This window comes from Psammomys obesus, unplaced genomic scaffold (assembly GCF_907164565.1).
Source record: "Psammomys obesus unplaced genomic scaffold, mPsaObe1.curated_primary_1811, whole genome shotgun sequence".
Taxonomy (NCBI): Eukaryota; Metazoa; Chordata; class Mammalia; order Rodentia; family Muridae; genus Psammomys; species Psammomys obesus.
Window position 1 is genome coordinate 21,785,873 of NW_026595981.1, and position 15,004 is coordinate 21,800,876.

At 53.1% G+C, this 15,004-nt stretch overlaps 2 protein-coding genes and 1 non-coding gene across 3 annotated transcripts in view; 1 reads left to right on the forward strand and 2 right to left on the reverse strand.

Moving 5' to 3' along the window:
* Positions 1-1,365: 1,365 nt before the first annotated feature.
* On the reverse strand, positions 1,366-1,439 carry Trnan-guu (transfer RNA asparagine (anticodon GUU)). The gene has a single exon. It is a non-coding gene; the product is annotated as a tRNA-Asn (tRNA).
* Positions 1,440-2,149: 710 nt separating this feature from the next.
* Psmb3 (proteasome 20S subunit beta 3) lies at positions 2,150-9,702 on the forward strand. The gene is made up of 6 exons (XM_055620496.1): positions 2,150-2,369; positions 2,631-2,815; positions 4,959-5,066; positions 7,314-7,491; positions 8,646-8,740; positions 9,586-9,702. The coding sequence occupies exons 1-6, from the start codon at positions 2,202-2,204 to the stop codon at positions 9,632-9,634; spliced, it is 783 nt and encodes a 260-aa protein (XP_055476471.1). The 5' UTR covers positions 2,150-2,201; the 3' UTR covers positions 9,635-9,702.
* Positions 9,703-11,053: 1,351 nt separating this feature from the next.
* Positions 11,054-15,004, reverse strand: part of Pip4k2b (phosphatidylinositol-5-phosphate 4-kinase type 2 beta) — a 28,104-nt gene continuing 24,153 nt past the window's right edge. Inside the window, exon 10 of the mRNA XM_055619864.1 lies at positions 11,054-14,877. Within this exon, the coding sequence (XP_055475839.1) occupies positions 14,797-14,877 (81 nt within the window). The 3' untranslated portion in view covers positions 11,054-14,796. The remainder of the gene's footprint in view (positions 14,878-15,004) is intronic.

Below are 15,004 nucleotides of genomic sequence, written 5' to 3' on the forward strand. Positions count from 1 at the left end.
AAATCTCGGTCCCAGCAAACACAGGCACCCGGGAAGGGCTGTGGCTGGCTAACTTGCTTATTGTGGGTGGGAATCCATTTGCTCCTCAAACAACTATTAAGTGCCAGTCCTGAGCAAACCGCTGGAGAGTAGGAGCACGCTGAAGACGCACTGCCCACTAAAACTCCAATAAATCATCTGTGCTGGGATATGGCTCGCTCCTCTGGCTTATCAGGGGAACCGCTGACTCAACTCTCCCAACATCGCCAGTTTTCTGGTCTTTCAGTCTTTATTCTATTAATCACCTACAGGCACCTGGCATAAAACTATTGCTATGGGCACGGCAGGTGGGCTGGGCTTTGACATAAAGCAGGACCGGTGAGGGCAATCCTGAAAAGATCCTTCTCCATTGGTGTTTGAGGCCAGGTGGTCCTCTAGGCTTGTCACGTTGAGTGTGCAAACATCGGAGAGAGAGAGTTGAGAAGAGACTTCCTTTGAGCCAAATGCCTAGAGAACTGATTGAAAGAGCCCCTCACACAGTCTTCTCCAGGAAGGTCGAGCTTCCTGCCCGCCTCCTGCAATGCACCTCTGCAAACGTAAAGAGACTGTACCTCCTCCATGTCGGGAGCTTACCCTGCCCTGTAGCCCTATCAGTCATAAACAGAGGTTCCCAGAGGGCAGGAACCTAGGAAGTCAAGGCAAGGACTATTTCCAGCGGATACTAGGAGCTACGCAAGGATAAGATCCCCTTTAAAATGGTGACGATGGTTGGGGATAGTGGTTCCTCCTTGCTTGGGTGCAGTTTTACCTCTGTCCTTTACACCTTTCCCTCCTACAAACCATGACCTTTGGCGATCACTGCATGTTTCCCCAGACTCCTCAGCGCCTCTCTTTTTTCCAGAGGAGGGAATCTTGCCCTGCTCCCCTACTTAGGTCTACTTAAATTCCCTCTTACGCCTTTCTCCGTAGATCACAGCCTTCTCTTTCACCTTTCTCTTTTATCCCTCCCTTTGTCCCTGCGGTTTCTTCCCTGATTCCACCGCGGCAGATGCCCTCTTTCAAATTTACACTGTCCACTAAAGCAGACAATGGAAAGATGTCCAAACATCCACAGCAAAATTCATTCTTAATCCAAGGGAAAATGTATTGTGAAACACGGCAGTGAGACCGAAACCTGTCTTTTCTGTAATCCAGATTGGGAGAGGGTAGTATGTGGTGGCGATGAACGTTAGAGAGAAATCCCGTCACTGACTATCACAGATTTCTAAATACAACGAGCCTCTGGGTTGGTGTAGCACAAGCATTGCTTCCGGCATCTCAGTACCGAAATTGGCTTTGATTTTAAAAGGAGAACGGCGCGCTCAAAACAAAACAAAAACCTCGAACCGTCCCTGGGTGGGCTCGAACCACCAACCTTTCGGTTAACAGCCGAACGCGCTAACCGATTGCGCCACAGAGACGGCGACTGCTGTTGGCGAGGCAGAGAGCTGAGTCAATAGGAACGAGCGCCATGTGACGCAAGAGCCACCGCAGACCAAGCAGTTATAGCTGCTTAAAAATCCAGCGAGAAGAAATCAGTTCCCGAAGGGGGAACCGGGACTTCGGGGCCGAGTGGGGAAGGCGAGGAGCGCGCACGTCCTGCCGGGGTTGCCCTGGAGCGGTTGGCCCAGGCTCTCCCAGGTCAGGGTCTTGGATGTGGCATAGAACGTTCCCTCCGTAGAGTGGACGGAGACTTGGGGCCACGTCAGTCGACCTGCAGGGAGGGGGGGTGAGGGGCTCCAAACGCTGAACAACCTGTTGCCCCCCCCGACCCCACCCCGACCCCACCCCACCCCCGGCCCTGCGAAACCAAAACCCAGCTAAGCTCCCTCGGCACGAAACCTCGGGCGCCGGCTTCCCGTTCTGCCATCGATGGGCACCTTGGGTATGCTCGGCGCCAGCCCTGCCCGCCACACGGTGGCTTGTAAGGATTTGTGAATGGACCCATGAGGTCGGACAGGCGGAGGAAAACGCGCCCGATGACCCACACGGATCCGGCAGCAGCGCCGCGAGGCCGCGTCCCAAGCCCGCCTGTTGCTGGCTCCGCCCCCAGGCGGGGCGGTCCCGAGTCCAAGTCCGCCGAGATCCCGACATGCCCCGCACTGCGGGCTCTTCCGCACTCACGGTGACTTTTCACTTTCCGCTTTCCATACCTCCGTTTCGGCGTCTCAACCAAACTATGCATGTTTGTGATTGACGGGACGCACGTCCAATGGGAAGCTCAGCTCGTCGGGCCGAGTCGGCCCGCCAGCCAATGGGGAGGACGCGGCGAGAGCGTTGGCCCAGGGAGAGCCAGAGCCCGTTTGCAGGCACCGCAGTGGCGATTGGAGTCCTATTACGGCGCAATCATGGTGAGATTGGGGAGTGAACGGTAGGGGTCTGGGGTGGGAGTAGAAAGCATGGACGCAGAGGGCCGGGTGGTCAATAGAACGCGCACCGGAGGACCGTGCCGTTCCTGGGCGCCCCACCGGGCCCAGCTCCGGGCTGGAACTCCGGGCGTCCAGCCGCCTCCGGAGTGGAGGGCACCGTGTATATGAGCTTTGGGGCCTGGGACGGGGCCTGCCCTGGGACGTAGCTCCACCAACTGAATCCCTTGGTTTGTTTGCACCCAGTCTATTATGTCCTATAATGGAGGGGCCGTCATGGCCATGAAGGGAAAGAACTGTGTGGCCATCGCTGCCGACAGGCGTTTCGGGATCCAGGCCCAGATGGTGACCACGGACTTCCAGAAGATCTTCCCCATGGGTGACAGGCTCTACATAGGCCTGGCCGGGCTGGCCACCGACGTCCAGACAGTGTAAGTGTGCCAGGGCCCCAGCTTCACCCGGGTTTCTTCTTTGAGCAGCCAGGTGTCAACCATCTGTCCAACGCCACCAGTGAGTGCGAGACTCGGCCGGACGCTAGAGGAGTGCAGAGATGGGTTCCACCCTACGTTCCAGTTTCACTTTGTGCTGGGCCCTGTGGGGATTAGCGTCCTTATTAGGGAGTTCTTTAATCATTGCCGCGTCTTGATATTCCTGGCTAGCTGTCTCATTCCGAAGATGAAGAAATGGAGATCCTGAGAGGGTCTTTTGTTCGAGGTGCACGTTAATGAGTGTCAGCCAGGATCTCAGTGCAGGTCGGAGAGGGAAAACACGTCGCTGTGATGGCTCTAATGTGCCGGTTCTGATTGCTGTGTGGTTGGTGGTGGGAAAGTAAGGGTGGGACATTAACAAATAAAACACGTTGATTATTATTTTACTTTTATTTTACGTGCATGGGGGGTTTGGCCTGCGTGGATGTCTGTGCATCACGTGTGTGCAGTGTCTGCAGAGGCTACACACTCTCCTCACACCCAAGCTTGAGTTGCAGATGGCTGTGAGCCATTATGTGTGTGCCGGGAGTAGAAGGCAGGTCCTCTGGAAGAGCATTCCGTGCCCTTAACTACCGAGCCATCCCTCCAGCCCTTACATTTGTTATTATTATGCTATCATGTTTGTATGCCCAGGGGCCACAGCATGTGTGCGGAGGTCAGAGGACAACTTGCAGGAGCTGGCTCTGCCTTTCCACCATGTGGGTTCCAGGCACTGAACTGGTCAGGCTTGGTGGTAGGTGTTTTCACCTGCTTGCTGACCCATCTCACAGAAGCGACATTGTGAGTTGTTGCCCACTAGCCTTAGTGACTATTAGGAGGCCAAAGAAAGATTTGTTCATTGAGCACTGAGGTCAGGAGTCAGGCACCGCCCCCCCCCCCCTTTCCTTCCTGGTGCTAGAACTTGAATCCGGGGCTTTGAATCCTTAAGCATGTAATGCGCTGTTGAACTATATCCTCAAGACAAGCAAGCCCCAGCTGCGCCACCCCAGCTGACGGCGATTTGGCAATTTATTTATTTATTTATTTGAGACAGGGTTTCTCTCTGTAGCCTTGGCTGGCCTGGACTCACTTTGTAGACCAGGCTGGCCTCTAACTCACAGAGATCTGCTTGTCTCTGCCTTCCTGAGTGATGGAATTACAGGCGTGTGCCTGTAATCACTGCATCCAGTGATGGTAATTTATTTATTTTTTTAACTGCTCTTTTGAAGGGCAAGCCCCTCACAGGGTGGGGTTTTGAAGGTACACCTTAGGGCTGGAGAGGCCTTGGTGACATGCTGAATCTAGGGGAGCAGAGTCTAGAGGGGTGGGATGGTGTGTTTGTGTGTGCTGTGCCTGGAGAGCTGAACCTTATTTTTAGCAGGGGATCAGGAAGAACTGAGAAAAGGGGAGGAAAGGGAAAGCAATAAGGCTTAGTGGGTAAAGGTACTTGTGGCCAAACCCAGTGACCAGGTGGTAAAAGGCAAGAACTGACTCCCTGTAAGTTGCCCTCTGACCTCCACATGTACAAAGTGGTGTGCGTTTGCGCACGCACACACACACACACACACACACACACACACTAAATAAAAAAGAAGAGAGGGGAAGAGTTGGGCTAGGATTTCCAGAGCATGAGGCCTAAGCAGCTGCAGGTGCCGGTGTCCTAGGAGATGGGAGGGGAGCGCTACAGGAGTCTCGCAAGGTCTCCAGAACACAGAACTGCGCAGGCTCTCCCGGTGACTCCAGTAGCCCCCTGGACTGTGTCCTGCAGGCTCCTGTCAGTGGGTTCGCCTCCTTGCTCTACACAGCAACGCCTCATTTCCTCATCCACGGTTTTCTCACCCGTAAGATGAAGTTAACTTCACCCCGAGACTGTTTGCTCCCATATCTTGGGAGCTCAGATTGGTGCTGCCCAGGGTCTACCCTGGAACTCGGAGGTGGCCCTGAGAGACACAGGCTCGTTCTTCTTAGGCACCTTTTCACCAGTGAGCACAGTCCCCGCCTTGGTAGGGACAGAAATTGGATATCTCCCTGTGTTACTCCCGACTGTTGCAGGTTGGAGATTAGAGGACTTTTAGCCATGACTCACTCTCCGCCTCCCCTTCCCCAGTGCCCAGCGCCTCAAGTTCCGGCTGAACCTGTACGAGTTGAAGGAAGGCCGGCCGATCAAGCCTTACACCCTCATGAGCATGGTGGCCAACCTCCTGTATGAGAAACGGTGGGTGGAGGCAAAGCCTAACACTCGGGGGGGCCCAGGAGCCTGGCACTGGGGGGAGGGGGGCTCAGACGCTTAGTTTGGCCAAGCAGTGTGGGTGTGGTGCTGTGGGGACAGTGTCTCCCTGGCTTCCCAGCTTGTTTCATTTTTCACCTTACTGTCCTCCCATCCCTTCCCTCATTCCTTCCTGTCTGAGACAGTGTCCCTAGCCCAGGCTGGCCCCGAGGTTATGGCGACATCCTTGTCTCTGCTTCACGAATACTGACTCAGGATCTGCCCTCCCGTTCCTCACTTGCAGCGCGCCGTCCTTTCTTGGTGCTTCTGAGCTCTCTGGGCCCGCCTCACAACCAGAGAGAGACCAAAAGACAGGCCTCAAAAGCTGGGAATCCAGAGAGCCCACGGCCTTGTCTGGAGCCCCACCAAACTGTGTTCTGGAGTCTCGCAGCCCCGGATTCTAGGGATCAATGAGCTTGTTCTTGTTTTCTTATTTACTTCATTTCACGTGCGTGGACGTACACCATGTGTTTTGGTGCCCACGGGAGAGGGGCTTGTCCCTGTCACTGGAGTCATAGGTAGTTAGGGCCACCGTGTGGGTGCTGGGAACCAGATCCAGGCTCTCTGCAAGAGCAGCAAGTGCTCTCTGGCAACTGAGCAGGCCTCCCCAGCCCCAGCTCCAGTGTTAACTTTCATTCATAAAAAGACACACAGAAGCTGGGCGGAGCTAAAGGAGGCTCATAGGATACAAGTTGAAATGTGGTCTGTTGTTTTCATTCTCTTTTTTTTTTTTTTTTTTTTTCTTTAACCTTTTATTTCGAAGTCATTTTAGGCCTTACAAAAAGGTTATAAGCAGAAATAAAAATAGGGCACGGTTGAATGGGTGGCTTAGCGTTAAGAGCAGGCCCTAACCTCATTGCTCTCCCACTGTCACACTTGGTTGTTTTAAGCCCCTCCTGGGGCATGGACAGAAACCCAGGCCTTGCACAGATTAGGCAAGTGTCCCATCCCCCCCCCCCCCCCCCCGCCCCCCCCCCCCCCCCCCCCCCCTCAGACTCCCTCCCCCAGCCTTTTTTTTTTTTTACCCCCTCTAAATCTTTTGTGGTGATATGGGTTAAGCTTAGGGCTCTCAGGTCACGCTTCAGTCCTGGACTGAAGAATAATTTTTATAGTGCTACCACTGAAGACCTTGCCCTGAGAAAGGCTGCTGGGTGAGTTTCCCAGGACCCATGTGGGGGAAGGAGCGCCATTCATTCAAGTTGTCCTCAGAGCTCTTCATGTGTCCACACCCACCCACTGACCTCTGCATTTGTATACATCCACACATACACACACACACACTGACCTCTGCGTGTCTATACACACACACACACACACACACACACACACACTGACCTCTGTATGTGTTTACACCTACACGTAGACATTGACCTCTGTATGTGTTTACGCACACACACACATACACACACACACACACAGACTCTGCATGTATACACACCTACACAAACACTCAGTTTTTAAAAGTTCAACAAACGAAGGACCCACGTGGATAGTTTCTACTGAGTGACTGGACATTTGGTGTTGAGCTTCTCTTTAGTCTGTTTTGAGACAGGGCCTCTCTGTAACACTGGGTGAACTAGAAATCCCCAAGTAAACCAGGGTAACCTCGAACTCACCGAGATGCCCTTGCCTCCCCACGCCCAGCTTGGACTTTAGACCCCTGGGGGTTTTGTTTGTAGGTTAGGTTGGTGTCCAGCTCGAGCCTCCTCCCTGTCCCTTGAACACAAGGACCACAGATGTGTGCCACCATAGCCAGCTGATTTGAAAGTGGTCTTGTTTGTTTGTTTGTCTGTTTGTTTTGTTTTTGCAATGCTGGAGCTCAAGCACAGGGCTCCTTGCATGCTGGGCATGTGCTCTGCCACCAAGCCGCACCTTAGGGCAGTATCAAGTCCTTCGGTTTCTAGAGAAGTAGAGGTGTGAATGGACAGATAGGGCACGGTCATGGTAGGACCGTGGGTCAGTAAGGAAGATGAGAAGGCAGAATTCTCAAAAAGGACTAGGGAGGAAGGGAGGTCACAGGAGGGTGAACATCTTAGAACATTGCCAGATGCTGGGGGCGGGGGTGTGGCTGCACAGGCTGGCCGAGGGGGAAGGACGTTTGCGGGCACCTCCCTCAGGAGCCGCCCATGTCTGAAGAGGCATGTATGTGAACGCCAGTACTCCTGAATTCTGGATTCTCTCTCGCCCTGGCCACAGGTTTGGCCCCTACTACACAGAGCCTGTCATCGCCGGGTTGGACCCGAAGACCTTTAAGCCCTTCATTTGTTCTCTAGACCTCATTGGCTGCCCCATGGTGACTGATGACTTCGTAGTCAGCGGTACCTGCTCGGAACAAATGTACGGGATGTGTGAGTCCCTCTGGGAGCCCGACATGGTAAGTCAGCCCCCCAGCCGCGCCGGCCTCCGCGCCCGCAGCCATCAGAGGCAGCTGTGTTTGTGCAGCAGGCAGTGGAGAGGAAGGTGTGGCAAGAGCAGGCCACAGCTGCTGCTCCATTCGAGGGTTCCAACTGGGCCGGCGGTGTGGATAGCAGCCTCTTTACCCACCCCGGTCACATGTTTACGGCGTCCTGCTGGACTTCTAGCGTCCCCTCCCATGACAGGGAGTACCACAGTGAGCCTGGAGCCAGCTTGTCTGAACTAGAAACTTGGTTTTTTAGTTTTTTTTTGTTTCTTTGATTTGTTTGTTTGTTTGTTTCTTTTAGACGTGGGTTCTCTGTGTAGCCCTGTCTGTTCTGGAACTCTCTGTAGACCAGGCTGGCCTCAGACTCAGAGCTCCACACCTCTGCTTCCTGAGTGCTGGGTAGAAACCCATTCTTACGTAAATGAGTCAGCCCTGTTCTACCTCCATTTACCTCAGCTGTGAATGGGGACATTCTCAGACTGGGCCCTGGAGAAAGTACGTGGAAAAATTAGAGCTGTGCTTCCCAGGGAGCCACTCTGCAGGCTTTCGGGAAGCCAGGTACAAAGTGACTGCAAGGGTTTGCTGCCTTAACCAGGCAGGCATTCAAATGCCTATTCAAATGTTAGAGGAGGAAGAGGGAAAAGCAGGCCTGGGGCAGGAAGAACAGCCTGTACAGGGTATTGGCCGGGCCAGAGATGTTCACTGAATTGAGAGTACCTGTGGCGGGAAAATGTGTGTAGTGAAATGAGGCTGGAAAAGAGTAGGAGGGATCTCAGAAAAAACCACGCCACGTCTAAATGCCTTTCTTGAACGGAGGGACCCTGAGGCACCCCAGCTACAGCTCAGTGTGACTGGGGTCAGGAGGGCAGCCAAAATCAAGGCGGGGAGTCAAGATGGAGACTTTGAGGAGTCGGCTTGTAAGATTGGGTGGGCTGGGTTTTGAGGTGCCTGTTGGACACGCAGGATATATATATGACAGGTTCCTATATCCAGGGAACCGCCCCTCACACCAGACATGGCAGGGCCTAGAGCAGGGCAGTTGGAGCGCAGAAAATAAGAGGGTTGAGGTGCCAGGAAGCTTTGCTCTTTGTGCACATCCCAGGCCTGAAAGCTTTACCTTGTTGCAGGATCCAGAACACCTGTTTGAAACCATTTCCCAGGCCATGCTGAACGCTGTGGACAGGGATGCCGTGTCAGGCATGGGCGTCATTGTCCACATCATGTGAGTATGGGTGGGGAGAATTCTAGGGACCTCACACAGTGTTTCCTCCTTCCCCACAGCAAACCACTTAACCTCCTGCGCCCTGTCAGGGGTAAGATCAGAGAGGTGCCACTGGACACACAGCACGGTGACAGGACCCAGGTGGTGGGACATTTGTATCCTCAGCTCTGGGGAGGCAAGAGGGTTTTGAATTCAAGATTCGCCTGAGCTAAACAGTGAAGTCCCATCTCCAAAAAAGGAAGAGGGGGACAGAGAAGGAGTGAGCCAACAGTGGGCAGCTGGGTGCTGCCCAGACTCTCCAGGCCTCTGTCGGGTGACACTCTGGCCACGTCTCCTCACAGTAGACATTTCTTTCCTTCCTTAACAGTGCCCCCAAAGTCTCAGGGATGACCGTGGGCGGCAACTTCCTGCAGACTGAGTGGGTGGTGGCTCCCTGTCCCCAAGCGCCCTCCAGTCTGCAGCCCAGAACTGCAGAGCTCACATCCCAGTCCCTAGCCAGCCCCGAGATGCATATTGCTCTCCCTGATGGAGGCTATCTATCACCGGGAGCCTAGCAGAATGAAGTAGTGTCCCCTCTCCTCCCGAGGCCTGCTTACTGACCATAAAGAGCAGAAGGTTCTTGTGTCCTCAGCAGTGAGACACAAGGGCTTGTGAAGCCACTTGTCCTGTAGGCCTGAGGGCCACCGCTCCTTTGGGGGCTATCTCAGTCCAGTCCCAACCATCTCCCTGCCCTTGCCCATGCTGCCTTCATAACAGTCTGTAGGGCAGGCACCAGATGCTTAGGGTCAGAGGAGAGGCAGGCAGTGCACATGATTTTTTTGTGTGTGATTTTTCTCCCTTGGCAGTGAAAAAGACAAGATCACCACCAGGACACTGAAGGCCCGGATGGACTAACCAACCCTGTGCCCTAGTCCCAGTTTTGTTTTGTTGTTTTTCTTTTTAATAAAATTGACTTTCTTTCACTCCTGCTTGTGTTTGTTCCCATAGCTCCCATCAGGGACAGAGTCCAGTATAAAGAACTACCTTATCTCAGCCCTCTTAGGGTTTTTCTGTTTTTATTTTTTGGTGCAGGGGTTGAACCTGGGACCTTGGACATGCTAGGCACACAGTCTGCTACTCCAGCCCTCTTTTCTTTTGGACTTGCCCTTGCTTCATTGGCACACCCGGGGCTCCCTACTAGTGACCAGTGGATGCCTGGACTGGGCTGGGCTGTGTACAAAGTGCTTTTCATATCTTAGAACTCGGTCATCATTGTGAGCCAAGGGAGCTAATGTGAGCCTTAGACATGAAAAGCCTTCATACAAGTGTCTCCGTTCACTTGCTAAGCTGTGGTGCAAGGATATAAACCCATGTTCCATTTGCTGCCCCCCCAACCCCTTTCATTAAGCTCCATTGGCATCCTTCCACTGTTTTCGTGGAGTTTGGCCAAGGACCATGAATGATGTAGGTCAGTGTTTGTCTTCAGTTCATCGCTTTGGCGGGGGTTAGCAAGGTCTCCTTGGAGAGGATCTTATTGGCCACTTAGGACACCGTGCGGCTCACAGGAGCCCATCTTGTAGTGTGTGCGCAGTACCCCATCAGTGGCTATCTGCATGGCTCCCAGGTAGCCCCAATTATCTCCAACTCAATTTAAAATAATTCCCATCCAACTCATTCCTATTTAAAATAATTTTTTGGCCTGGTGGTGGCGGCCTTTAATCTCGGCGCTCAGCAGGCAGAGGCAGGCGTATCTTTGCTAGTTCAAGGCCATCCTTGTCTGTAAAGAGTTCAGAACAGCCAAGGCTACACAGAGAACCCCAGTCTCAGAAAACCAAAATACATATTTTGTAGGGTTGGACTCGAACCCAAGGCCTTCAGTATTAGGCAGTATTCTACCACTAACCACAGCCCAGGCCCTTGTCTGCCTTCCAATGATGTCTCTACCTCCCTCTCTGCTGGGCTAGAATGGCAGATACACACAGCCATGGTGGGAGGTGATGTCTGGCGGGATTTTTCCTTTTTTAGATGTTTTGGATCAGTAGGTCTGGGGTGATCTAAGTTTTGTTTCTGAATCTGAGGTGCCACTGATGGGGCTGGTCCAGGCCCACGCCACATAGCCAGTTGGGATCCGTGGCTCCTAGCCGTTGTCTGCACAGCTGAAGTGAGGGAGCGGGCAGCGGTACATGGTAATAACTAGTAGGCACCTCAGAGTAGCTTCGGTCACGTCGCTTCTCCAAACCGCACGCCGATTTCACCGGAGCTGCCTCTAAGACCAGCACAAAGACACTCTAATGGGGGGGGGGGGGCTGTACCTCCACGCACTCACATACCAGATGTACACAAAGCTTTTTGAGTTTTATTTTGTCCTCCAGTTGGAGATTTCATTTTTTAACACGCATGCATTTTAAAACAGTAACAGGGGCTTGAACTGTTGAGAGCAGACATTTGACAAGCACAGGGGTGGAAATTCCTATTTAAAAAAAAATGGAACTTGCAGCCGGAAATGGAGAAGTCACATGTGGTGGGTGGTGCTTTACTCCTGCAGTCCCAAAGATGACTCTGGACTTCATTGAAATTCTGTGTGTTCAACGTTCTGACCCGCTGCCGAGATGTGCTAAGCAGATGGGTTCCCCCTAAATGTGTGGGCGCCCACCTCACAAAATGGCTGTGGGCAAGTAATGGGCTCTTCCAGTGCCTCCCAGCCTCCTTTCCTGTTGTTGAAGTGCGGCTGAGTCTCATTCCCCCTTTGAGTCACCCTTCCTAAGTGGCACTTTCCAGAAGACGACTGGGACCATGGCTGGCAGATTTTGGGTAACTGTCTAACTGTGCTTCCCTTTGAGCCCTGACCCCCACCGGCCGTCATGACTGCGTATGAGATCTCTAAACTTGGGAAAGCACAAACCAGAGCTCCGAGGGCTGTCTCAGTACACTCAACTGTCCTGCCCAAAATACTCGAGTAGGTCATATCCTAGAAACAGCTAACGTTTTTCTCCCTCTGAACCTGAATTGTTAAAAAGGCTATTTGGGGTGGGGGAGGAGGGGGGTGAATTAGCTACTGAGAGAGTCCTGGGGCTTTGGTCACCTCCCCAGGCAGGCCTAGCACATTGTGAAGAGGGCAAAGTCTCCACAGGAGTCCAGTCTCTCCTCCCTTGAGCACTGCCAGGGGACTTGTTCAGGCCTAAAGCCCAGGATTGAGAAAACTGATTGGGGGAGGGGGAGCTGCCTGTTGGGGGAGCTATACTGCCACTGAGAACAGCCTGGGGGCCACTCACGGCGCCAGCCACAGACCAGTAACCCCTGAGCTAGATAAGGAGAGATTGAGCACTTCAGCAGAGCCACACTCCTCGCTGCCCTGCACGCCCCTGACGCAGGGACACAGCCTGAGGCCATTACTGTCTTAGAGTTTACATGGTACCCCTCACTTGGCCTGGACTTGAGACTTCTCAGCTTCACGCTTTCCACAGGAGGGAAGGGGACTGGGTACAGCACAGAGGCAGGGTGAGGAACTGGGAATTCCCTCCCTTTCCGCATCCAGGCCTCACCCAGTTGTCCGGCTCTTTATTCTTACGTGTCTATTTCTGGAAGAGCCAACATGGTTCTGGAGGCCCATGGGACGGTCTGGCCGGTCTGGCTGCTCCTCATGGCTTGAGGAGTCAAACGAATGGTCTTGTCTGTCCAGAAAGTGAATGGTGGGGACTCAGAAAAGAGGGAGCAGATAAATGGGGGGAGGGTGTGACCGTTTTTGAGACTGAGGCCAAATAGCACATCTTTGTCACAAAGAAAAGAAAACTTGTATGAAACCAAGATAAATAGCTTTCAAACGTATGAATGCCAAAGGAACCGGAGGGCCAAACCCGAAGTTTTGAAGACAACACAGAGAAATGACCTTAAAAAAAAAAAAAAAAAAAAAAAAAAAAACCTTTAAATCCACCAAACCACAGCTCAAGTATTTTGACCCACTCAACAATACTGTCAGTGAAACAAAGATTATCTGAAACAGAATGCTACCTTTCAAAACTGTAAACAATATACAAACAAAACAACCCCCCCCAAAAAAAAACAAAAACAACTCAATGTTAACCCAGTTAGACTAGACGTCTGGTAGCTACTTTGATAGGACTGTTAGGATTTTCAAATGCAGAGCAGGATCTACAAGGGCCTTGGCTTCCAAGCCTGGGGCTCCCGGGAGCAGATCCGGATTCCTCAATCTTGATTGTAAGGTGGGGGGAGTGGAGTCCAGACTTTGTTCCTATAACCCCTCTCCTAAATTAAAACCACTTTTCCATGAGCCACGTGGGTCCGAGTACTTCCTCAAGACCCTTGCGTGGTCCTGCTCCCCAGAGCATCTTGGGAAGGACTGTGGCCCCACCTGCCTCACCAGAAGGGCTTCCACCAATGTGGCAGCCGCAGAGAAGCCCCAGACTGTCACCTTGCTTCCTTAGTTTAGTGCCACTTGGGGAGGACACAGCACAGTGGCTCCGGCTCCCCAAGCTGAGCTCAGCTCGTTGGGGAGGCAAGCCATTGAAAATCATTTGTTCACCCAAGATAGTTCCACAAACCAGCTTCACATCTTTGGGGTTATCTACATACAAATTTTCCATCTCATTCTGAAAGTTTCTGATTTCCTTTTGAGGGGCTGGGAGGAGGCAGGCCTGTACCTCTCCCAAGTGCAGGCCAACAGGGCCTTTTTTGTTGTTGTTGTTTTTTTTTTTTTTTTCTTCCTAGCAACCAGTTGGCCTGGTGGCATCAGAAATGACTTGTGTAGCTAGCTCCCTTCTGAGGCCCCGGGCCGGAATCCTGAAGGAGGCTGCAGGATGTCACTCTTTCCAAGGAGGCCTGTAGGCAGATCCCAAGTTCAGAAAGGGTAAGAGGGCAACAGGGAAAATCAGCCCTGAGGCTGGGGGATGGGTCAAGCCCCACATGAGGCCTCCAAATAGGCTTTCCTGGGTCACGTCCGCAAGTGACTCAGGCAACCTCAGGTGGAGCACCTTGCTGGCTAAAGCTGTCCAGGCGAGAAGTCACAGGCACAGGGAGCCAGGCACCTGCATGGCAGGCCGGGGCTTGGAGTGGCAGCGTCTCTGCCCCTGACCACATGCCCGCTACAGGTGGCTGTGTACCCAGAGGTCAGGAGTTAGGACATGGACAATGCAAATGGCCCCATTTGACGAGTATTCGTTTCTGGGAGTTTCCCAAAGGGAAACAGCCATGGAGGCACAGGGGTCCCGATAAAGGCAAAGATGCTTTCCAGTTCCCCTTGAGCCAGTGGGAGGCAGGCTTGACAGACACTGGAATTCCAGTCAGAGGCGCAGGCGGCTTGGGTGGTGATCTCTGGGCTCTTTGAGAACCAGCTGTCTGACGGTCATGCACCACGGGATGAAGATGAACCTGTCCCCCTCGGAGGCCCCTGACTCGGGCCCCAGATGTCGGAGTCAACCTGCAGTGTTCTGCAAGGACAGGGTGGAGGAGGGAACGTCACATTTCACTTGGATCCAGGGTGGAGACACGGAGGGAATTATGCACAATACTCCAGGATATGAAGACGTCCATCCGGGTGCGCTCAAAACGCGGCCAACGGAGGTGCCTGACCTCCTCTCGTGGTGTCCTCAGAGCAACTGCTGTTCAGGGCCCTTGTGCTGGCCTTAACTGAAAGGAACAGAGAGCCTGACAGGAACAGGGGGAGGGTGGCTAGGGTGGTGACATACAGCATTATAAATAGCAAACCTGGAGCAATGAATTTAAGGAACAAACCCAAATGAACCCACAAAGTCAACTCCAGCCCCAAGGTATCACAAAAGGTTACAAGATACCGAGGAGGGAACCCCCGTTTGAAACAGGGACAAAAGGGGCGAACCAAGGGTGCTCGGAGTTAGGCTGCATCCTGTGGCCTTTGCACAAGCAGCGCGTCCCTCCCTCCCTGCTAGAGCTGCTCTGTGTCACAGGCTGCAGTCCCTTTACTAAAGCCCTCTGGACCCCCCGCTCTGCTCCCCACCCTCCCTTCCAGCCCAAATGCACCCTTTCCCTCTCCCGATCCCCGACCCCTCGCCCGGCAGTCTGGCTCTGGCAGAAGGTAGAGTGGACTATGTCAGGATGTTGGACATGAACTCGTTGAAGCGCTTAGAGTACTGCTCCGGGTTCACAGTGGAGATCTCAGCCCCGGCCTGAAACACAAACATACGCACTCGGGTCAGATGCCAACCCTAACTGGAAGACTGGGAGTGGACAACTGAGAGGCACCAAGTCTTCTAGGGCATTTCTCTTTGTTTGTTTGTTTGTTTGTTTGTTTTT

What these genes read in the sequence shown, in the direction of transcription:
- Psmb3 (XM_055620496.1), top strand. Translation starts at nt 2,202, where the DNA reads ATGTTTGTGATTGACGGGACGCACGTCCAATGGGAAGCTCAGCTCGTC. An exon ending in CCTATTACGGCGCAATCATG is followed by an intron (nt 2,370 to 2,630) that starts GTGAGATTGGGG and finishes GTTTGCACCCAG; the next exon opens with TCTATTATGTCCTATAATGG. An exon ending in GCCACCGACGTCCAGACAGT is followed by an intron (nt 2,816 to 4,958) that starts GTAAGTGTGCCA and finishes CCCCTTCCCCAG; the next exon opens with TGCCCAGCGCCTCAAGTTCC.